At 35.6% G+C, this 25,269-nt stretch overlaps 2 protein-coding genes across 3 annotated transcripts; one reads left to right on the top strand and one right to left on the bottom strand.

Annotated features, from left to right (window-relative positions):
- Positions 1-3,498: 3,498 nt before the first annotated feature.
- LOC126379807 (secernin-2) lies at positions 3,499-12,688 on the top strand. Of its 2 annotated transcripts, none has more exons than XM_050028718.1 (7): positions 3,499-3,666; positions 6,334-6,501; positions 8,414-8,610; positions 9,268-9,574; positions 10,224-10,418; positions 11,433-11,567; positions 11,694-12,688. In XM_050028718.1, exons 2-7 carry the CDS (start codon positions 6,340-6,342, stop codon positions 11,913-11,915), a joined length of 1,218 nt encoding a protein of 405 aa, XP_049884675.1. In that variant the 5' UTR covers positions 3,499-3,666; positions 6,334-6,339; the 3' UTR covers positions 11,916-12,688. The 2 variants fall into 2 exon arrangements, with proteins under 2 accessions (XP_049884675.1, XP_049884676.1); XM_050028719.1 differs by having other exon boundaries at positions 3,534-3,552.
- A 362-nt stretch (positions 12,689-13,050) lies between these two features.
- On the bottom strand, positions 13,051-24,087 carry LOC126379793 (uncharacterized). Its single transcript, XM_050028680.1, has 10 exons — positions 23,269-24,087; positions 21,374-21,514; positions 20,826-20,958; positions 20,533-20,695; positions 19,599-20,451; positions 19,121-19,265; positions 18,834-18,997; positions 16,998-17,122; positions 16,575-16,790; positions 13,051-16,465 (listed from the first exon to the last, which is right to left on the bottom strand). The coding sequence occupies exons 1-10, from the start codon at positions 23,662-23,664 to the stop codon at positions 16,393-16,395; spliced, it is 2,409 nt and encodes an 802-aa protein (XP_049884637.1). The 5' UTR covers positions 23,665-24,087; the 3' UTR covers positions 13,051-16,392.
- Positions 24,088-25,269: the final 1,182 nt, after the last annotated feature.

Here is a 25,269-nt window from a genome sequence, read left to right as displayed (position 1 = left end):
AAATCTCCTGAAAGTACAACAACAAATTATGAAGAATTTAAATAATTTAACTTGTTTTGAACCGACACAAGGTTAGTCAACTAACCGGAAACGACAGCTTCGAATTTCCGTGAAAAGTACCTACTTCCTGTGATTCGTGGATTGTTCGTGGAGATTATTATAGTAGCGCCACCTGTTAACAATTTATTGAACTGTGTGAGAGTCAAGTACGAGTAGGTAATAATAATATAGGTTTTTCACCAAAAACGTAAATAAAATGCGTTAAGGCTAATTTTACCATCCCAAGAGTGTCGTAGATAGAAGTGACGGGCCATTTATATTAATAGACGATAGGCTGATCACCAGTCCGTCGTCCGTTTTTTTTCATTAACCATCTCCATATAGAGCAACAATAATAATTATATTTTTAACCGATAATAATAATATTATAATATTATGGCATTACAAATTATAATATTTTTGTAGAGTTCAATGTGTTCTATTTTTTGAACGTGTCCCTAACTTGCGTTCCGAAACCAAATGGGAGTTTCTGATTTCTTAGCTGATTTCTCGTTCAAAGGGCCTTTCTCAAAGATGGAGGTACGCTCAGAACAATAACTAAAGCATAGAAGGAAGGCTAAAATAAGAATTCAGAAACTATAAACCGGCTCTCTTCTAGCTTACGACACAAACTATGAGTGAGAAAAGGACAAATGATTCGCTCTTTGCTTCATTTTTTCCGAGGTTGTCACAACATGAAATGTCATTTGGACCTATTGGACTCATTTTAACTCGGCCAAATACATAGTAACATACATAAGAAGATTTTACTTATATTTACCGAACTATTTGACACGGTCGCGTCAACTGTGTTTACGAGTGTCTTGTGTTCAGATTGTTTTAAGTGATAATTTAACAATATTTTTCCAAATAAATGGAAAGAAACTTTTATTTATATCAAATAATTGAGTGTCTCGACTGTGTGACATTATGTCTTGTGTGGTATGGGGCTGCAGCTCACATTCAGGAAGAAAAGAAAATAGCCAACAACTTCTGTCGTTTCATCGGTAAGTTTTTTGTAATTTTCTAGTGAAATGTGAACTGCTGAACAATTTTAGGAAAGTAATATGTTTTGCTGAATAGATTTGTAGCATAAAATATTTGAGATATCCATTATATTATACGTTTCATCGATGAATACGGAATTGATTTGAGGTTATGTTGATTGTCCATAGTGATGTACTAAAATTATCGATACTTTTAATTTTTAGATTTCCTGTAGACGATAACAAAGAGAAAGAATGGATAATTCGCATTAATAGACGAAATTGGATTCCAAATAAGTACAGCCGTATTTGCTCGAAACATTTTACTGCGGATTCATTTATGTGTGTTCCTAATTCAAAGTGGAGGCGTCTTCGAGACGATGCTATTCCTACATTGAACATTATAGATCAGACAGATGAAATGGTGTTTAAATTTAAATTTCAGCCTAGCCTGCATCATCTCACTGCTGGATAGATAGATAAGATATTTGTATCATGTTATCACAACACGTTTATACTATCTATCATTCAACTACATATTATTATGTACTTAATAAACTTAGTATATACTAAGTCTGTAGTTGTTTTATGTCTAAACAATTATGAGTTGTACACGTTTTATATAAGTAAATTATTATTATCTTTGATTTCAGATATTAAATCCAAAAGTGTCGACTGGATTTACATGAAAAGGTATATCAAATAATTTTCTTTTTTTATATTTTTAACATGATATACATATATAGAGTGTATAATTCAACCAGCTGCACAATGCACTTAAATCAGATATATTTTACTTTTATTTTTATAGATTATTTTGTACATATACTATTTTAACATTATTATTAAACTTTATTTCAGTCAGTTCAAGAAGACGAGATGAAAAATTTAAAAGAAAAGCTGAACAAGTCCCGCCTCAAGATCAAACGACTTAATGAAAAAAAAAAAACAATGTGACAGGGTGTCACAAAGACAGTTTCTAAGCAAATTGACACTGTTTAGAAATTAATAAATTTGTATTTATTGTAAATATAATGTACATAATTAATAACGTGTGAAATAAATACTTGCTAATGAAAATGAACAGATTTACGATCAAATTTATATTTCATTTTACCTCCTGTTCTTATTTACTCCTACTCCAACACTCCAGGTTGATACGAACTGCGCCCAATAAAGAATGTAATGAATGTTATAGATTTGTGTAAGCGACTTAGATAAATCTTGACTAAACCTTCCTTTACAAATACAAATATACTTTATTGCACACAACATACAATACTTACAAGTTTTACACGAAAGATACAGTACACCACCTACCTACCTTTTACTTTCCCTTTCTGTTCTCTTATGAATACTTGTATGCCGTATTTTTTTAAGTATAATGCTATATCTAGTAGGTACGAGTATGGTAATCCTAGTATTGAAACAGCTTGTAGCCCTAGTAAAGACCGCCATTTTATGTTTACAGAGTGGCACGTTTTTTCTGTAGGTATTTCCAGTCCATACTCTTTTCTATGTCTATGGCGTGACCCCATCGGGCCTCTTACCGTCTGTGCGGCTTAGACCCGGCGGCGGCGGTTCCAATTTGCACGGCACGTCGATCGACACCAGTGCACGGCGGATGACATCATAAATAAATTCGAATATTACAAAATACTTACCGATGAAACGATAACAGTTGGCTATTTTCTTTCCTTCCTGAATGTGAGCTGCAGCTCCAAACTAATATAAACCAGACAATATAATCCAAAAATGGTTAGATACTTACCTATCAGAGACAGAGTCTCCTTTCATCAAGAAGAAGATAATTGCATCCTACAAAAAGAAATCTTGTAAAAAAAAAATTATCGACATTAATTGTAAGTAAATTTAATTTTATCGACATATTACTAAAGTGAAACCCAACACTAGGCAATGAAAAACTTGTGACAACCTACGAAATTACGAAACAATTTTTGTATATGCGTCTTTGTCTAACATTACGCCGGTTCCGTAAGATAAAGTAGAGCAGAATTATAGAGTTCTGTTGCTATTTTAGCCTTCCTTCTATGCTTTAGTTATTGTTCTGAGGAGGTACGTATTGCTCTATGGCATTTCTTCGTGTTTTCGACATGAAACCACCACAGACATTCAATACTTTATTCAGCATTTTGCATTTGCACCAATTTTAGGAAAACCTAATAATCTGGCAACCCTAGGGAAAAAATCATTATCCCATTTCCGGTTACACTATGGCCGGCTCTGTTTCTCTGTTTAGTCTGTGAAAAATATTGATTTGATTTTATTTATGGGTTTTTCAGACAAAGGTTTCAGTTTTCAGACCCCTAGTAGAGTTCTCGCCACCAAAGTCACGCGACCGCAGCGCTAGTGTCGCAGTATCTACATAGAATTATTATGACTTGTCAATTAGTTCCATTAAAATCCGCGGGACTTCTTTTGTGGCGCGTACCGACTCTAACTTGAATTTGACATTTTAGTATGACATTACATGACTTCGGTCGTTTTGTGACATTTTTTTGTAAATGTATGTAGAGTTTCTGAATATACTTAGATAAAGTAGATTATTTATTCTGATTTTCACATACCGATAGTGAATATCCTTAAATCTATTTCTGTATTAAGCCAGTGTTGACCTTTAGTGAGTATTTTGTGGTATTTAAGTATATCTTTTGTATAAAAAATATAATGGTATTAATAACATATTACATTCTTGTTATCATCTCTACTAACATTTCAGAGTTTCATCGTTTATCTTAGCTATTATCTCGTATTATTTAAGAGGAAGAAATTTGTTTTTTTTTGTGTGATTGGAGGCATATGTACCTAAAGGGTACACTAACGCCGGGTTTGGCTACATGTTTGTTTCTAGCTGAAATGTGGAATTAATCTAAGTTCTCTATTCTAATAGATTTTAATGGTTCCGCTAAGTTTCTAAATAACAGATGCTATTAAGTTCCTTTTCACTCTTTTCCAGTCAAATTTCAAAAGAAAACTTCAATAAAATTATTTGTTCTGTAATTATTATACTGTTTATACTACACCTGCTCTGTAAGAGCCTTCTTCCTTTTTTTGAAAAGGGACAGAATGTATGACATTACTTACGTACTATTAAGCTGGAAGAAAAAATGTAAGGAAATTACTTACCTCCTGCTATTTATTTTTTTAATTTTTGACAACAATAGTAGAAACCTAATTTATAAACACAAAATACCAAAGTCAACAAAACAAAATTACAGAAGTGGGGCCAGCGTGGTGTGGCTGTTCATATGTAAAAAAAATAAAAAATCATGTATGATTCTACATATTGTTGTACATGTATTCGCCGCAATAAGTAAACAAAGTACTCTGTATCACTTGGGAGAAAGTATGATTCCTAATTTGTGTGTATTAAGCTCCTGGGCTAACACCCTCGTTGGTAATCGTCACTTTCTTCCCATAGTGGACAATGTGCTATGTTCACTATTGTTTACAGTGCCTAAATATGCTTGTTTATTTTGTATTTTATATGCAACAACCAGAAATATTGTTCTTCAAATATTACCAAATAAGCCTAGGCAGGGTACATAATTGGTTATTATAGGCCAACATCTGGTGCCTATTTTGCTTAGTTCATGAAATGGTTGATTATCACTCTCATTCCTTTTCGACAATATATTTTCATGCATGTTTTTACCAGTGTTTGATCTTAGAAGAAAATAAACTTGGTTTTATAGGTTCTGACCCTGTAACTTTGGAATCTTTGTTCTGGCCAGCAGTACAGGGTCATAACCACATAACCTAATGTGAACTTTGATCCATTTTAAAGTAACCTGACTGTGCATGCTTACATACCATCATTGGTAATTGAAGTTGTGTATGAGTGAGTTAACACACTAAGACCATACTATCCAAAGTTATCATATTAGAATGATCCTAAAACCATACCTGCACCAACCACGTTACTAGAGAGTAGGGTAGGGTTCCCAATAGTGCATTTTTCAGAGATCATCTAATTATGCAACTGTGCAACCATAAACATATGTATGGGTAGATAGGTTCTGTTAATACAAGAGATTACTACATGTTAATGGGGCTCAGTTTTCCGCATTTAAACTCTAAGATGTTCCATTAAGCGTAAGAGAATACTACAACTACTTTCTATATACTGTATTGTGCTTAATAGCATTCTATACATATAGGATACTAATTATTTACATATTACGATTGTTTATCATGATAATTACATCGAAAAAAAGATAATATTAAAGATTGCTAAGCCAATAAACCTACTTTGCTAAGACATCATACTTACATACATAAGCTCACACTCAATGTCCCTAAAGAAGTGGGCAGAACCACAAATAATCTGAAAACAGCTTGTAGACACTTGATACAATGTTCTCCGATAAATGTGTGGTATACAGTATGGCGACAATCAGTCAGCCGATCGCCTATATGGTAATCCATCATGTATGTTGTATTATAAGTAATCTAATGTTAATATTATCCTATGTGTACTAAAAGTAGCTTGTTAGTCTTTGCTTTCCGATTTTGATGTCTATGAGGGACTTTCCAGGGTATGTTCTCCAATAAACAATATAGTTGGTGTTGCACTGATTTAACGAATTACCTATTTTCTCATTGTTCTGGTATATAATTATTCAAAAATATAATGCAATGGCAGAGGTGTATATAAAATTGATATTTCAAATATAGTATAGAATTACGTTGCTCCTTATATTGCTTCTCTTTATTTTGTAAGAATAATGAGTGGAAGATGTGCATGGGTGTAATAACAAGAGTCATCCATCATTTTTACCCCAAAAACAATGATAAAAGATGCATATGTCTGTTATCCATGAAATTAGATTTTTTTTGGGAATGTAGCCATTCTCTCTCTCTCTCTATTTAAGAGCTGCGCTCTTGTCGGTGGAGTAATGGCGATTATTCTCTTCTTCCCGCCAAAACCTTCACCTCCCGATACGACACGACTGCACCTTCTCTTTTATTTGTTTCATGTAGCCATTATGCATCTTTTATGATTGTTTTTGTCTATAAATTATAGGGACAATTACATCTTCCACCCATTATTATTCTAATCAAAATAAAGAGAAGCAATGTAATTCTATACATAATATGATCCAAATATCAAGCAACAATTATTTTTTATATGCTTTTGCCATTACATTGTATTTTTGAATAATTATATACGAGACCAATGAGAAAATAGGTAATTACCTGTCGCGTTAAATCTGTACAACGCCATCTATATTGTTTTTGGTGAACATAACCATGAATGTCCCTCATTTAGTTGTTTAATTTTCAGTCATTCATGGCGATGCTGCCTCCGCGGTCATGTGATACTTTTATTGTGCTCCCACCGTTGTCAAGGGAGGGAGCCGTCATCTTCGGGAAGAACTCTGACCGGCCGCAGAATGAGGTGCAAGAAGTCGTCTTTTACAAAGGAGGGCTCAGAGAACCAACTAAGCTTAAGGTGAATAAACTTACTGTCAGCTGTAACACCTAATGCAAAATCAAAATGATAAAAAATGTAGCATTTAGTATGTAATAGGTTTATAATAATAATAATGAGGAGCTCGGTGGCGCAGCGGTAAACGCGCTCGGTCTGCGATTGTTAAAGTTAAGCAACTTTCGCAATGGCCGGTCATAGGATGGGTAACCACAAAAAAAAAGTTTTAAGGCATGTTAAGCCGTTGGTCCCGGCTGCATTAGCAGTCGTTAATAACCATCAATCCGCACTGGGCCCGCGTGATGGTTTAAGGCCCGTTCTCCCTATCCATCCATAGGGAAGGCCCGTGCCCCAGCAGTGGGGACGTTAATGGGCTGATGATGATGAGGTTTATAATAACTATACATAATCTATGTACTTATATTAATTCACTGCTACGCGAATTAAATATAAATGGTATAAATATAAATGGGCTGGTGATGATGATGATGATGGTATGTATTAGGTAAGTTAATCTGATAGCGAATCAATTTGCTTCGAGTTAAAATTTTTGTATTAACATCCATGTTTAGTTAGAGAACTGAACCACTGAACTGTTGATGGATACCATTAATATATATCTTCTCCTTCTTCAAATCTTCCGCTTTGAATCTATTCTAATATTATCTATTGGTAAACTCATGTTAAATATTTTGCAAAAAAGCCCTTTGCAATCAATTAGTGTACCTACCTACCTACTACAATAGGTAATGAATGTACATACTTGTATGAATAAAAATAAAAGTCGTTTCGACTTAATGTAAATGACTTCTAAGCCTGTATCAAAACAAATGACACCACCATTTATGAGTGAATTTCAGAGCACCGGAAGTCAATATCATTAGTGTCACCACATAAATATTCTGATTCTAGTTATCCTATTAACCTCTCATATGCCGAGATACCAGACACAATAGATTTTACATTGTGTCTGGTCGAGATCCGCGTTCCGGCGTTCGAAAGATTAATGTTACCAACTTATGTAAGCTGGAACTTCAGGTGACCTTTGGAACCTGTAAAAATCAACGCACATTTTGTATACCTATTTACGTATTCATTTAGAAGCCGAGTTTTATAGAAGCCGTGGTAGCCCAGTTGGTAGAACGCTTGCCTCTCACTTTGAGGTCGCAGGTTCGAATCCAGCTCAGGCCTAAACCAATGATTGTTGAATTTGTTTTCGAATTCATGTTTGGATCATAAATGATTATCACGTGCTCAGCGGTGAAGAACATCGTGAGGAAACCCACATTCCCAAGTAATGCATTTTCTGAGGTATGGGTTTTCTCTTCGCGGGTTGGAAGGTCAGACAGGTTGTCTTATGTCGAAAACCGGACTTATCAAATCTTCAGGTTAGGTAAGCGGACCCTGTGAAAAACGGGATAATGCTAGGTAGATGATCATGACTTACGTATTCATTTTGATCTTTTATTTGACGGTAAGACTACTGCAGGTAAAGCAAACATGGTGATGGGCCATAGTTTGTTAATATGTCTTGTATTATAATAGTTCTTGTCCCCGCTCGTAAGCTTATTTATTGGTTTTCGCCTTGTAAAGACGTGCGTGCTAGGAAAATAAAAATAAAAATAGGGAAACAAATGGATGGAAGTCTGTCTTGAAAATCCAGATCCTAGTCGTACTGTGGCCATTTAAGCAATGTAGCGTAATTATGTGATACACAGTAGGATACACAAACATAAACTCACACCTATTTCCTACAGGGTAAGCAGAAACTATGGAATTCCATTAGCTTTGATCCTGACATATTTCTCTTGCTTCCTCCACATTCATCAATCGAAACTACGACTGCAACTACTAGGTTATATTACCTATATTTTGTATTTTCGCCACACACTAGCAACATACACCTATATTAACTCCAGGTTTTACATTTTTGCAGTGCACCTACATAGTAATTGATGAAAGTACAGAACCGTTGAATTCCATAATTCTAAGTAAACCAGCTTGGATGTGGGGAGCTGAGATGGGGGCGAATGATAAAGGCGTTGTCATTGGCAACGAAGCCGTGTGGACTAAATACAACGACGGTGACGGGGACGCCCGCCAACGGCGACTGCTGGGGATGGATTTCGTCCGGTAGGTAAACTATTTGAACACTAAGTATAATATTATTATATATAATAATATTATATACCACCAATCCGCACTGGACCCGCGTGGTGGTTTAAGGCCCGATCTCCCTATCCATCCATAGGAAAGGCCCGTGCCCCTGCAGTGGGGACGTTAATGGGCTGGTGTGATTATATATATATATAGCTATGTATATCTTGTGTGAGCCGTGGTAGCCTAGTTAGTAGAACGTTTGACTCTCACTTTGAAGTCGCAGGTTCGAATCCAGCATAGGCCTAAACCAATGATTGTCGAATTTGTTTTCGAAATCATGTTTGGATCATAAACGATTATCACATGCTCAGCGGTGAAGAAAAACACCGTGACCAAACACACATTCCCGAGAAATGCATTTTCGGAGGTATGTGGCCTAACTTCTTCGTTTTCCCTTCGCGGGTTGGAAAGTCAGACGGGCAGTCGCTTCTGTAAAATACCGGACCTGTCAAATCTTCAGGTTAGGTAAGCGGACCCAGTGAACAACGAGATACTTAATGCTAGGGAGATGATGATTATCTACATCTTGTGATTGATTATACTGCATAGATAGGTAAAATTGAAATTAATTATACATATCAAACTGGAATGCTCAACATGCAAATTAATTAAAAATAACTTATGTTATAGCTTGGGTCTCGAGAGAGGTAATTCAGCTGAAGATGCTTTGAATAAGATCACTGCTCTTCTTGAACAATATGGCCAAGGTGGACCATGCTCTGAACTAGATGACAGCCATTTCTACCACAACTCATTCCTAATTGCTGATACGGACCAGGCTTGGGTTTTAGAGACTAGCGGAAGGCTGTGGGCAGCGGAGAAAATCGAGTCTGGCGTCCGAAATATATCCAACGGCTTGACTATTACCACAAAAATAGATAAAAGCTCCGAAAATTTAAAAGAAAATGCGAAAGCCATGGGATTATGGGATGGTAAGGTATGTAGTGCTTGTTTATATACGACCGATGTTTTGCACCACACTACACAAACCATGATTTGTGCCGAAAAATTACTTATGTAGCAAAATATAATGTGTAGTTAGGTAGACTCTGATGTCTCTTTCTTCTCATCTTTTAAAGATCGGAACATATTCGACAAGAACATCTCATCAGTGTTGAGTGTAAATATACTAATTGTGCGATAGTCACTACACCGCTTAACGTTGCTAATTTAATTTTGGGAAAAGTGTGATAAAGTAGTCACTGCAATGATTTGGTACAATTTATTATCGTATGTATATATACGTATCACATTAAATATCTTAGGGCAGGAATCATAATATAAAAGAAAAGCACGTGATTGACGACCCTTCAGTTACCTACCATTTTCTATACTAGACGCTTCTCTTTTAAGTTTCTTAAAATGAAGTACCTAAATTTAAATGAATAAAGTTTCGTGCTATTAACATTTCTCCCAGGATAGAGTCAAAACTCGCTAAAAAGTAGACCATTTGCCCCCGTTTGGTAACGTATGCACAGCAAGGTTATACAGCACCTATAAATTATAACTTGTCCGTCACTTTACTTAGCGTGGAACATTCTCGGTCACTCTTCGTTCGTTTGTTAAAGTTTACTATTTTTCGTCAGGGCGAATTCAATTTCACGGAATGTTTTTCATCTGGCGGTGACGAGACCAGGCAGAAGGAAGGAGAAAGACTTCTAAAGGAGAAGTGCGCTACATACATACCGTTCTACGTTAGATTCATGTTCGATATTTTGCGACACAAAGAAAGTCGCATCTGCCGAGGCTGTGAAGACACTTTCCCTACCCAGGGCAGTCAGGTAAGAATCCATGACATGGCGCCGTAGTTTTACACAATCAAATAATACCAATGGGGTAAAAACGAAAAGTTAATATGATGATAATGTTATGGTGGTGATTCAATGCGGAAAGCCACGGGAGCTCCGTGGTTCCTTCGCAATGAAAATCTGCACATTGACCTAGGTCTGCCAACCATTGTCCAATGGCTCAAATTAGCTTCCAAACGTTTTTTCGATTCTGCACCACCCAAATCTCCTGGTAGTTGGGGTTTCCGAGTACATTCCGCTTAGGGACGGTACTGAAAAGTATCGGCGTCCGAAGGACGTAATATACGATCCCGACGACCCGATTACTCTAGCCATAGAGGCAGCCAATCAGCTCGCGACACCAAACACTTCAGGTCCCCGATACCGACCCCGCCGGCGTGGTCGACGATTTCCCTCATTCAGCGCTTATCGCTATCGACCCACTAGGGTCGATTAATTCTTTCAAATATTTTTCCTCTCAGACGACGCCCTGAGCCGAGGTTCGCGCCCAACTGGGCACCCTCAGGCCTGTTGTCTTAAACGTTGTACCGGGTGAGAGACTTCAGCGCTCCCCATTTGTCCGGCCAAGTAGTTAATGCCATCTGCGGCAAATCTACAATAAGTCACGTCAAAAAAAATATGGTGATTCCAGTGCACACCATCTAATTTTATTTTAAGTGATACCTGTCATTTTCTTATACTATAGGTACTGAAAGGACGGGCAATCGAAAACCATGAAATTTATTGAAAACACGTCGATTTTCGGCAGAAATTTAATATACCCTCCCAAAATTTTATATTTTCCAATAACCCGACAGAATTAAGTTGAATCACACGTCAAAGAGGTTGAATATCAGCGGGATGCCCATTTTTTCACCCACGTTATTTAGTTCTGAAAACGTTCCCTTTATTAGTAAATTATTAAGCTAGTTCGTCATTGGAAGATAGGAACTTCAATATCGGCCAAGATAACATTATATTGATGATAATTCCTTGTGGTCTTTTCAGGTTTCTTTCCTCAGACCCAACACCCTGGGGATCCACTGGTTCACTGGTACGCCTGATCCCACCGTGTCTTTATTTAAACCATTTATCTTCACTCCCAACCCCAGGGTGTCGCCGCACTTGATAAGCCCTAACGAGGTATTTGTAATACATTATTATTTAAAATTGTTCTTGTGTATACCACAGGTATCTACACCGAGCTGTTGTTGTCGCTGGTTTTACTCATAAAATAATCTTTATTAAAATTAATTTCTTCTTTTGTAGCCAAAAAGAGAGCACTACTTATATAAAGTGCATGCCAAATACATTGGAAAAGTAAATCTGGATAATTTAAAACACGCATTTTGGGAAATGGAGGAAGAGTCCATTAATAAATCGACAGATTTTTTGGAAGACGTGACATCCGGGCTCGCTACCATCGAGCAATATGACAACCTGTTGGAGGATTACGTGTCCGCAGAAATCAGAATGCTAACGAAAATGTAAAGGACTATGAAAATACCTCTTAAACTAATTTTATAGCTGCAATGCAAACCAACTAAGGTTGCGAGAACGACAGAAAGCTTTGTATGTTCGCTTCTTGTTCGTATAACGGATATATATATTTTAGTGTATGTGCTAAGTGAGACTGCGATATTGTATTTAGTACCATAAATGGTCAACTGAGTGTCAAAACTGTTCCGAATTGATTAAAAAGGTTATAGGTATATTAGGGGATAAATGTGGTTGCATACGGTTATAAGAATTTTGGGTGTATTTTTTGTTCTAAAGAACCATTTATGCTGAAATTGTTGTATGCTTAGTAAGCAAAACACGTCTAAGTAGGTAGCTTTAAATGTTGGATATGTGTAGCGCACCTTGTAGTGTTTACATTTTGTATTAGGTACACATATTTTAATATCGATAGGTACTATAATAGGTATACGTTATAGACTCGGAAAAGCTGGTTTCACACTAGCGATTTTTCTCGCCGATTTCTCAGCGGAGTGATACCGCGGCGAGTACGAGGCGGGACGCGGCGAGCTCGATGCGATATCACTCCGCCACTAAAAATCGCTAGACTGAAAGAGCCCTTCATCCTTTTCAAAAACAAATAACTGTGCAATATTAGTGTAACTATCTAGTAGAACCATGCACATAAAGTATTCAAATTATTCACATTTTAAACTATTGTACTATAATTGTAAGTTTTAAAACGATATAATCATGAATGTATTATTAATTCCATTTTATAATCGAAATAAATAAATTATACGTAATACCGTGTTTGATTTTCCAAACTTCTAAACATGATTAACTTTTCGAATGCCAGAACGCAGATGTCGACCAGACGCAATGTAAAATTTATTGTCTGGTAAGTATCTCAGCAGATAAGAGGTTTTCTATTTGTAGCTAAGAACTTCAGTAGGTGCTTAAATGGCTTAAATGATGACTTATCAAAGTACCTACTTAATTTTTCACTGATGCCCGAAATGTATGTTTACTGGGTTAGAAATGGAGAGACGGGAGTAATAATATTACGATTCGTACCTATATCTTTCCCACTGAAACTGGGTATCAAATAATAAACATCAGTTTTGGGTATATATAACCACCTGGAAGGGAATTAAAGAAAACGATATTGCACTGTTCTAAAGTCAAAGGTCCTTTATTTCCGTGTACTTATACAACTTAGTCTGAAGTATCACATGAATTCGTAATTACATCGAAATAAGATTCTTATAGTTTAGGGAAGATAAATATTAAGCTACCTACTTTTAATAGTGTTATAATCACACTACTAGCTTGTACACTGAAACATACAATTTTGAGATTAAATGCGTGATAATACCTACACTACATTAATTTACAACAATTTCTTTGAAATTTAAAAAGTATACTACAACAAAGTCCGATGTTATTCACGATCTGCTTTAATAATAGAAAAAATGTAATATAAATTATAGTTAAATGCCTTGTTAGCTGGAACAATATCATAACTAGGGGAAATCTTTTGTCTAAGTGATATGCAATGTTCTTTTGTTCAAACTGCTAACAGACGCTGTGTTAATGTGTTCGGGTATATTCATTTCTACCCGCATTGAGAACAATGGCGATTTAGAAGCACACAGACAATATAACTATTTTTACTGCATCATTATTCCAATATAAACATTATTTTAATGAGATCTTGATATTTCATGACGATAAACAGTGCGTAAGCCCTTAATAGACACGTTACAATAAATAAACCTTGATAGGTATTATAACATTTATTCTCGAATACGTATCGAGTTGCACTGCTAACGCTACATTTTATTGTTTTGGATAAGATAATTATATTAAACATTTTAACAACAACCATATTCTACATAATACTTAAAACAAGTTTGATTTTCCTATGCTACAGCCACAAGTAAGATTTGAATCACTCTCGTATGTCTTGTGATGTAATAGTGACTCGGTTGTGTTTGTGCTTCGTTAAGAGCGTCGCCGCCCTGGTATTGACAAATCAAACCAATGCATCTGTTTGCGAAAACTCGTAAATTTATTAGATACGGTTTAATTAATCTCTACCTACAGATACCGCTGCGAGGCTGATTGCCAGAAACTTAAGACTAGTTCAGCGTAAGTCAATTTGTTAATGCTGATTTAACGTGCTATCGAAAGTTAAATATTCCTACTCATCTCGATAAATAACTGGATTATTATCTCTCACATATTACATGTATGGAAACAAGACTTTTCTCTTAATAGTTATAAATGACTTTCTCACTTGTTATAAGATTATATTCGAAAATGTTCACGCTTTTACAATATAACCACCAAGCAAGCAACAATTCAGTCTTACAAAAATGATTACAAAGGATGTACTGTAAATATAAAACAGCAAGAAAACACCAAGTAATTAGTGCGTCAAACTCACGCTCGTGCTACTTGTGGCCGGTCAATAGATAAAAAATGCAAACAATACATTTTCGTCATAAATACTAAATTAACACAATTAAGGTTTCCTGTCATTTAAAACAAATTCAAAAAGGCAAATATTTAATTAAATTACCGCTTATTACATAGTTTCCTAAATAAAATATCATTAAAATAAGACGACCAATAAGACCGCATTTAAAGAATTATTCAACAGCAGAGTCAAATATTTACAAATTTCAGTGGAATCTTACCAAGTAATTATAAAAATAATGCTATATAATATATACGATTAATTCCGAAGGTACAGAAAGTACCATCTACAGATATTCAAAATGAACAGCTAAATAAAACAGGCAATTACTACCCTAAATTTGTGAAACATATGATGATAATAGTTATGGTCAAAATAATTTTTAAATGAGTCGTAAAATTAGATTCTCTTAAGACGGGTTATTTATTCGAAATTATTTAATCATTTCAAATGTTTATGGATGGCACATTCTATACTAGCTACGTCACCAATAGCCTGAGAGAGGACAAACTTCAGATTCTTTATAATGGAATATTTACACTTACAACACTTACAACTTTGGCATACTATATGCCTTGTCAGAGTAATAAAGACAACCAGAAAAAAATAATAAAACACATTTTTCACCCTCTCGCATACTAAAAGTTACAAAAAACAAAGCCAGTAGACATATTTTTCTCCCTATTTTGAGGTAAAAAAAAGGTACTTCAAAGAATGCATCAATTAGCCGTTTCGTTACATTAATAACAATTCGTTTATAAATTTATAGTACAAAATCGTTTATAAAGTCAGTTGTATGATAGTAGATAGGTACAGATTTATCAAACTTTTTAGGGTACCGCATCTACCGTAACGGGACCCTATTACTAAGCCTACGCTGTTTGTCTGTCCGTCCGTCTATTTGTCCTGATAGCCAGTTAAAAATTACCCATAAATAATAAAAATAATAATTTCAAGCGTCAAACTTCGTCCCTATTACATGGGACTAAAAGATACCTGGCGAGGAGTGGGTGGGTGTAATACACCTCTGCCTACCTCTACGGGGATATAGGCGTGAAGCTATCAAACTTGGTATGGTTATTTTGCAAACTATAAAACAACAAATAATAAAACTCGGTGGTCGGTGTCAGTGTATTAACAGTCATTAAAATTCATGTTAATAGCATAAAAAATCTAGTTACGAAATGAATTAATCAAATATTACGCGGAAAATCACTTGAAAATCTACATTATTATTTTGTTTGCCGAATACAAGCTGAAGAAAAGTACATCTATCTGGACACGAACAATTCACCTAACTTGTCTAACATGAGTACAAGGTAAACAACATACAATCAACTCGCATTTACAAACCTCGTTCCTTATAAATTCATATCTCGTACCTGCAATATTTACAACTCAGTCCATTCATTTTTTATAAATTAAAGCATACATACAGTGTCTAGAGATTAATTATGAGTTAGAAGATTTAGAGAGCTCAAAGATGACAAAGCAGCATTGATATTTGGGTAAATACCAACTTTTTTGAAAGCCAGTCTGTTCTAACCAGGTGCTATTTTATACGCGCATAGAAAAAGGTAAGTAATCACTATTACAACTATTACACAAACATTTATATCCTTACATTCGACTTAAGGCTGCGACGTTATCGCTTCCTGACATAGTTATTGTTCAACTTCAATCTAATATGGATTTAATCCTAATCAGCATGTACGGACACAAACAAACGCTTCAAAAGATCAACAAGGTTTCCAATTATGTAGTTGTACACTCGCACAGACAGGTGCCTTGCTTGTTTATTGTGTGGATCTATATTCCCAGTACACTGTGTATAACCTAATACCGAAGGTCGTCTAATGCTCTCTAGTTCTAGGAGCTTCAATTACACTGGGAGCTGTCTCTGAGCTCATACTAAATCGTTGTGACTAAATAGTATTATTATTTTTTAGACATTTTTAATGCAACTTATGCGAAAAATCTAATACATATTTATTTTTCTTTGTTGAATTGCCCCGCCTCCTGTGTTTAGTGCAGTGTTTTAGATCGTTTCGATCTCTTCATGGCTTTTGAGCTTCGCACCCATGGCAACACGAAATCCCTGAAAGTAAAATATAGGTGAGGAAAGGTTTACACATTTTGTTCAACTTCTCAAAATTTGATTAAAATCAACTCCCATGGATTTTAATCAAATTTTGTGAGATACTTACGACTCTGGCAGCGCGGGGAGTATCTCGCCGAACGCCATGACAGGCAGCGTGTCGGTGATCTCAATAAAGCGCACGTCACGCTGCGGCTGCGGCCACACGGTGTAGACGGCGGGCTGCGCGTGCGCCGGCGAGCCGCCGCCGCCGCACCACGAATCCCGCTGCCGCTGCCGCAGCCGCTCCACGTGCCGCTGCTCGCGGATTCGCCGCATGTGCCAACTATACAATAACCGCATATTATATAAAAAAGTCTACCGTATTCAAAAATAATATCAACAGTAATAAAGGCCACTGCTGAATATAAAGTCACTTCAACCGTTTTACACCGCTGCGGCAATGTGGATTGGTTAAGTAGTTATGGCTCATTGTGCTTTACCTCTCCATTCATAAAAGTAATGTTTACAGAAATATCACATAAAATCTCACCGAAGTTGCCGCCGCTCTTCTGCTTCTAATTTTTGATGTCGCTTCTCGAAAACTTTGTCGTCTAAGTTTTCTGTCCCCTCCATCGTGTAGCAACTCGTGTATGGTTTCTCCCTCCAACGTGGCACCTGTAATTACAAAGTTGAAACCTAAATGTAACATTTGCATTTCTTCCATTACTTTTACTTGTGTTTCAACAACATTTCGAACCTTATAAAGAAATTAAGGTTTAGTCGATAAATGCCATATTCTGGAAATGACACACTAGTCTTAAAACGACAAATTCTATAAATGACAAAATCTGAAAACGCCACATTCTATTAATGACTTATTCTGCAAAAGACAGATTCTGGAAATGTCATATTCTATTATTGACAAATTCTACAAATGACACATTAACGTGAAATGTAGGTTCATGCGGATATGGTGCTAAATAACAAGTCATTCAATACTTAAAATATTATTATTTCTTGTTTAATCACTATAACTTAAATTTTACACAAATAAATCAGAAAAATAAACAAAATTAGACAGCCTCCGTGGTCTAGTGGTTAGAGCGTTAGGCTCACGATCTGGAGGTCCGGGTTCGATTCCTGATGGGGACATTGTCGAAATCACTTTGTGAGACTGTCCTTTGTTTGGTAAGGACTTTTCAGGCTTGAATCACCCGAAAAAGTAAGATGATTCCGTGCTTCGGAGGGCACGTTAAGCCGTTGGTCCCGGCTATTAGCCGTAAAAAAAACACCTCCACCAACCCGCATTGGAGCAGCGTGGTGGAGTATGCTCCATACCCCCTCCGGTTGATTGAGGGGAGGCCTGTGCCCAGCAGTGGGACGTATAATATAGGCTGTTTATGTAAACAGAATGTAGTAATTCTTTTTTTAATTGTCAAAAATCTTTAGATATTAAATCACAAAAGTAACAATGATTCATGATTAATTTACTTACTGAAAAAAAATGGCATTCTAAAGAAGGAGTTGCAGGTATATACCTAGTTTTTTTCAAAAAGTGTTCAACGCTGATCTGTCCTCTGTTTAATTGCTTTAATAGCCTTGCATATTTTTTATCAAACTGTATGTATTTATTTCTCCTATTTTTTCGTTGACTTTCGAATAAATTATTTTTTATTTTTTTTATAATCAAAAAAGAATTACTACATTCTGTTTACATAAACAGCCTGTATGTATACGTCCCACTGCTGGGCACAGGCCTCCCCTCAATCAACCGGAGGGGGTATGGAGCATACTCCACCACGCTGCTCCAATGCGGGTTGGTGGAGGTGTTTTTTTACGGCTAATAGCCGGGACTTAACGTGCCCTCCGAAGCACGGAATCAAATTACTTTTTCGGGTGATTCAAGCCTGAAAAGTCCTTACCAAACAAAGGACAGTCTCACAAAGTGATTTCGACAATGTCCCCATCAGGAATCGAACCCGGACCTCCAGATCGTGAGCCTAACGCTCTAACCACTAGACCACGGAGGCTGTCTAATTTTGTTTATTTTTCTGATTTATTTGTGTAAAATTTAAGTTATAGTGATTAAACAAGAAATAATAATATTTTAAGTATTGAATGACTTGTTATTTAGCACCATATCCGCATGAACCTACATTTCACGTTAATGTGTCATTTGTAGAATTTGTCAATAATAGAATATGACATTTCCAGAATCTGTCTTTTGCAGAATAAGTCATTAATAGAATGTGGCGTTTTCAGATTTTGTCATTTATAGAATTTGTCGTTTTAAGACTAGTGTGTCATTTCCAGAATATGGCATTTATCGACTAAACCGAAATTAAGTCTAATTTTGAATCTTTCTATGGTCAGACTAACGTCTTACCTCGACCGTAGAAGCAGCTGTATCGCCGGATGGTTCAACATCTTCCAGTTTCACGTCAGGATCCAAGCCCAGGTACCACGATAAATCCGGATCACCTACTAGAGTGTGGTATGGCTCCTTGGTCACCATTCCTGGGAGAGGAGACTTCTTGCCGCGAGTGGGAGCTACAACCAATCAAAAGTACATAATGAATGATAATATTTCCATGCATTAAAAGCTTAAAACAATGTATAAGCTTAAAAGTAATTGTTACGATTAGCGAATGACAAAGTAGGAAATGTACGTACCTTTACCCTTAACTAACTTTGGTTTAGGTGCACCTGGTTTCGGGGCATTTTCACGTTTAATATTTTTCAACAGCCCAGTGGTGGATAGTGCACGTTTTCTGCCTCGTTTGCTATCGGTGCCTCGTTTAATTTCACCTGACTCCTCCTACAAAACATAAGGAAATTTTTAGTTGAGATAATCACGAGCAATGAAGGACGGCGTAGAAAAGTTTGCTAAGCTGCGGATGCTACGTGGAAAATACGAACGTTTATAAACAAAAGTAAGATGAAAACTTACAACAAGACAATTTAAAAGTACTTGGATGAAATGTAGGAAGATTCGTAAATAATAAGTACTTTTATAATGATTTCTATTTATATTATAATCTACTAACGACAGAGCATCGCCAGCACAGCAATCGTTTCGCTTGGCGGAGAAAGACTTTCGCAGAGCTCTAAGATCGTTAGATAAGAACAGTCGAGTGTTAGTAATACTTACTTCGAGCAAATTAGGCCCTACGAGACTAGTAGTCCGACCTCCTCGTTTCTTGGACTTCTCGTTGGCAGGTTTATCAGCCGGCACAGGAGGAAAATCCGGATCCGCAGTGAAACTATCCAAATTCAATGGAGAATCCGTTGAAAATAGATCCGCAAATTCTACAGAATCCAACGAGGGTAACATCGACGACTCTAAATTGCTCGTAGTCTCGCCGTATGAAAAGTCACAGAGACTTGTTTCATTACCCGGCTTGTTTGGATTATACATTCGCCAGTCAATCTCAGTTTCTGTCTTGACTATGTCCAAATCAGGTTCCTCAACAATGAGTGTCTTAGGCGAGTCAGACTTCAATTCCGAGGGATGCATGTAGGGATTGGGCAGGTTGTACCTGAACCTGCTACTCAATTTGTCATCATCGGTAGTGTCGTAAATGCGGCGAGACGTAGTAGTGGATTCTGCACCAGTCTCCGTGCATACTCTCATTCGGCCATGGTTGGTTTTCTGTAGCATAAGCTTGGGTATGGGGGATTGTTCCCTGAGATCTGCTTCCCCGAGCTGATAGGGATCCTCACCGCTGGGCGGGGTGTCAATCAACTGGAACCGGTCCGAAAGGGACGTGGTAAACGGACCCGGCGTTTTTGTCGTACTTGTGCTTGTCCGAGACTTCCCATATGTGTTGATCATTTTAGATTTTTTGTTCACATTAAATGAGCGATCGAAACTCTTATCATCTTCAAACATTTTGCTGGGTTCGGGATCCACTTTTGGATTTTTTGACATCCGACTTAAACTACCAAGAGTAGAAGTTCTTCTCCTATTCCTTTGTATTCTTTGGATCACAGGATTGCCACCACTAAAATCAAATTTAAGTTTCATAATATCGATAATTTAAGTCAACAAAATACCTACTTTTTTAATTTGAAATTCACTTTACCTATTGGATGTAACAGTGTACAGTGGCTCTGGGCGTGGTTCAGTCTTTATGTCTTTTTTGATAAAAGAACGCTTGCTTTCAATCATTGTGTAGTCTTCGCAATTCAAATTACTGTCCAAAATACTCGATACGCCAAGATCGCTTGTTAAATAGCTTGACACATCTGAAAATTTACAACAAAAGAATCATTAAAATATTTTGAATAACTGGTATGTCTTATTTGTATTTTATAACTCATTTTTTGCGTGATAATCCTGATACACAGCACACACACAATGCTAATTAACCTATACCTGTCTCTGTAGATCTTGGAAGATCGAAAGGCTCCTGTCCAAATGGTTTGGTTTTGTTAAGATCACTGTCGAAAATGTATGGATTTGATCTGTTATCTGGCAAGAGTAGCTCTGTAAAGCTGTTTAGCATTATCTGAAAAATAACAATAGCTTTAGAGTATCTACCTACATTTTACAATAACACTTAGAATTATTTGGTAATTGCCAGTATTAAAAACTATGCGAGGAAATGCGGCTAGTGTAATGGGCACCTTCGCGCCTGGATTAGTCAGGGGCGGGCTTTTTGACGAGTGCAGTAAATAGCATTATTTTTGATAATTATTTATGTAATTTCGTGTTTAGTTAATGTAATTAAAATTAAAATAATTAAATTCTAAAAGTATACCATTTTGTATGTCAGCAATATGGTATCATGAAAATAATAACAATTATAAATGCATATTATTACATTAGAAAACACTTAAGAAATTAAATACCAAGTTTTTCCATGATAAATAATGATAGGTAGTATGTATAGAGCTAAATTACCCTCTGTGGTGGCATCATACCTGCGAAGCGGTTCCTGGCTCACTCTTGACTACCGTTGAAGTGACAGGTGGTGTTGGCACATGAACTATTTGGGTTGTGGATATACCTTGTCTTTGACTCACAGGTAATCTTTTATCCGCACGATTCACTCTAGCTTTAAGCTGCAAACAATCACCAAGATGCTTATTACAATTGCCAATCCATAAGATAGATAGATAAAACATAGAAAAGAGAATCAATTACAAGAACTACGAAATAAATATTTAATTGTGATTAAATGTTATTTTACTTTCTTGTTGTTAATGCACAACTAATACTTCTTAATTATTATACGTAGTTCCATCAAAAAAAAATAGCAAACAATGCAATATTTTATTACTATTTATACAACCAGCCAGTAAAACACAGTGATACAAATTTATTTAAGTGACTTAATTTTTTTAAGGCAGGTTGATTATTTTAGACTACCCTCAACAACTTGTAATTTTGTATTAGACACATTATATCTACCTCTACCTACATTGTATTTATTGAGATAGATCTCTTCTTGATTAGTTGATCCTTTCTTTGTTACGCACACACAAATATTTTCATTATTCACTTGCAGCAAGCAGGTTTAAATTACAACGAAAAATGGGTTGAAATTATGTGTTTTTTTTTTTTAAGAATATGAAATTTGTAATAATCATCTCAATCAAAGCACAGAAATATTTATAATTACAATTCTACTCCATATATTATGCCCTGTCATCTTCTATCAAAATAGAAAATCGGTGCTGTTCTACGAATAGTTCCATCCCCTACATCTCCTCTGTCGAGATACCAGAGAACCAGACACCCGAGACAGACAAGTAGTTAACATACATTGATTGCAACCAACAGATATGGAAAACAGGTATATAGAAAAGGTTCTATAATATGTATGATGCTCTACTAAACTTATTTTACTTAACAATTCAAATACTTTTGCACTTCACTTTACTTTTTTTTAGTAACTGCATAATAGTCTCTCTTGTCATTCTTAATAATCTCATATCATTATGTCTTCGAGCTATATGCCAGTCACTGTCCTTTGGTATCGACCTCTCTGGTAAAGATCTCCATATTAAAGTAAACTGATAATTACATGTACCATCAATTCATTCAGTGAATTCAAATTATTATATTTATGTAGGTACATTAAGAATATTTCAAATTGGCATAGTACTGGACCATTTTGGTCATACACTCATAGTTATGCAGTATAAACAATATATTGATATTGTTCATCTCGCATTGCAAAACACAGTTTTAGTCATAGAACACAAACTAGTAACTCAGACATCTACATAATTGCACAACATAACCTTGAAAATTGTTTTATTATATACATCCAAAATATAAACATATATGGCCTATATAAGTCCTACTGCTGGGCACAAGCCTCCTCTTAATCAACCAGAGCGGGTATAGAGCATGCTCCACCACATTGCTCCAGTGTGGGTTAATAGCGCTGCTAAATAATATACTTATTATATATTATTTTAAATTATAACGGTTCATAAAAACACATTTCTATGTAGTTTCTTGATTTACACCCACAGCCAGTAAAACATGAAACAGCCTAAACAAAGGTTCAGAAAATGTTAGCTATTTACAATTTGCGCACAGCAATGATGATTAAATTTATCAATAGTCATTTATATTGACTTAATAATGTTATTATAGGTTATGTAGATAGTTGAAAGAAACACAGATAGTTGAAAATTATTAGCATTACAAAAAAACTGATTCAAGAAACTGTTTAGGCAATTATTGTACATAACATTGTTTATTGTTTGTTTGTATTTCCAATTAATATAATGCAATCCTCAATTTAGGTAAATAAATAATGGCATAAATAGCAACTATAAAGTAAAAATGATTAATAACTTACTGTATCATTCTCTTGTTTGATAGCCTGGTAGACCTTTTCTCTCTTAGTAATAAGATCGTTTTGCTGTTGTATTAGGTCCAGGTGATATATAATAAGATCTTTAAGTTTTTTATTCTCGTTCTCTGCTTTCACCAACCGTTCAGTGAGGTCAGATATCTCTGTGTTGGCATTTATCAGTAGTTCCTTATCGTCAGGAATCACACAGTGCGTAGATATTTCCACCTCCTTGTCCAACTGTAGTGTTTGCCTGCGATCCGAGCTTTCAGAGTGACAGGCGTAAATATGATCAAATGGAAAACTCAACAATCCGTCTTTTGAGTCCAATGGGCTAAGCGTCGCCAGGTCCGTGGGGAAATTCACCAAATTCGTTTCATTTACACTACTGCGACTGTTCATTTTTATTGGGAACCGATTGTAAGTCACACGACAAGCCTGCCGGCTGTCAAAAATTGTACCGACACTTACACTTTTGTTCGTTTCATTACCACAAAATTGATCATCTGTTCACAGCACACGTAATAATATATTTACTGTTCATTCTCATTCGGCATCACATTGTCGATACAACTGGAAATTACTTATCTCCTATATTCTGACATGTCTTTTCACGCACATGCAAAATGATAAAAGACGCATAATAGCAATGCAATTGTCCTATAGTTCCATGGAAACAGGTTCTGAAGCAAAACATTAATAAGTCTAAACTAGTTATTAAAGGAAAATTTAATTACATCACTTAAATAAACGAAATTGTTGTAAAAATTGCATATAAATTTACAAGAAAATTCATAAACCCTAGCGTCAAGGCGTCAACCGTAGACATTTTACTTTTTTTTACTAATAGCAGGGTGAATACTTTGTGACAGCCATCTGTTTATACCATAGACTATTTTCTGCCATGCGCTCTTTACTTGAACTAAAATTCCTGATCAATAACGGTTGCTCCCTGTTTCCTATGTTTTCCGTTTCCTATCCTGCATTTGTTTCGTTGCTACTAGATACTATTTATGTTAGTTGAAAAAAACATATATTTTATACGTAATTTAATGTTTATTAATTGTAATTCGTTAAATTGTAATAAACCACAAAATCATAAGAGAGTTCATTCTTTATCCTTAAAGATAATAAAATGAATTTAGTTTATGGTTACGAAAAATTGGCTTTGGCAGCATGGTCTTATGATCTTAGCCTGGCTCTTACAAGACTGAAGGAAAAAAATATTTTAGTGGCAAGATTGGTGGGAAATTTGAATTGTTATAATATCGTAATCAATAAACATTGAAATTAATCATATAATAATATGGTACCTATTTGACATCGTTGAATACTTTTTTTGTGGACAGACAAGATAATTGACTTTTTAGCGACATTTTGCGATCACTAACGGTAACTCGGCATTGGAAAAAATACGGAAAATTGCACTAAAGATGACTTTAAAACTCTTTTCTCAGGCATTAAAAATGTAAATAACGCTACCTAATGAGATTTTGTGCAACTCAAAAAATGGATAGGTAGTCTTAGTTAGATATTTCTTTAGGTACTTTTTAAAGGAACATTAAATTTTGTTTTGTTTTGTAAATGGTGTTTTCCTTTAAAATATAATAAAGCGTTTCTGCAACTGACTGAGAGAGGTGAAAACATTTCTGAACATAGGTATCTAACATGAATTGAAAGTTTTTCATAACGTAATAAGTATGCATGTATTTTAACTTTTTACTTATAGACGAAAACCACTTGTAGGTAATTTATGAAAATGTAAATACCTACCAACTCAGTTGGAGTTTTACGCTTTTAAGGCATTGTATTATTAGGCCGAACAAACACACACCTACATTTTTCTTACAAGACCATTATACCTAGCTACGTAGCTACCTATATACCTGATGATAAATAAGATAACGTACAATGTGTCGTCGTTTGTGAGCATTAATGGTCAAATATAAAATAGATACTATAGCAATTTTATTATTTGAATGAATGATGTTTTTAAGTATGTATTTC

Source organism: Pectinophora gossypiella, chromosome Z (genome assembly GCF_024362695.1).
Source record: "Pectinophora gossypiella chromosome Z, ilPecGoss1.1, whole genome shotgun sequence".
Classification (NCBI taxonomy): Eukaryota; Metazoa; Arthropoda; class Insecta; order Lepidoptera; family Gelechiidae; genus Pectinophora; species Pectinophora gossypiella.
The sequence above is the reverse complement of the archived record's forward strand: the minus strand, read 5'-3'. Positions and strand labels throughout refer to the sequence as shown.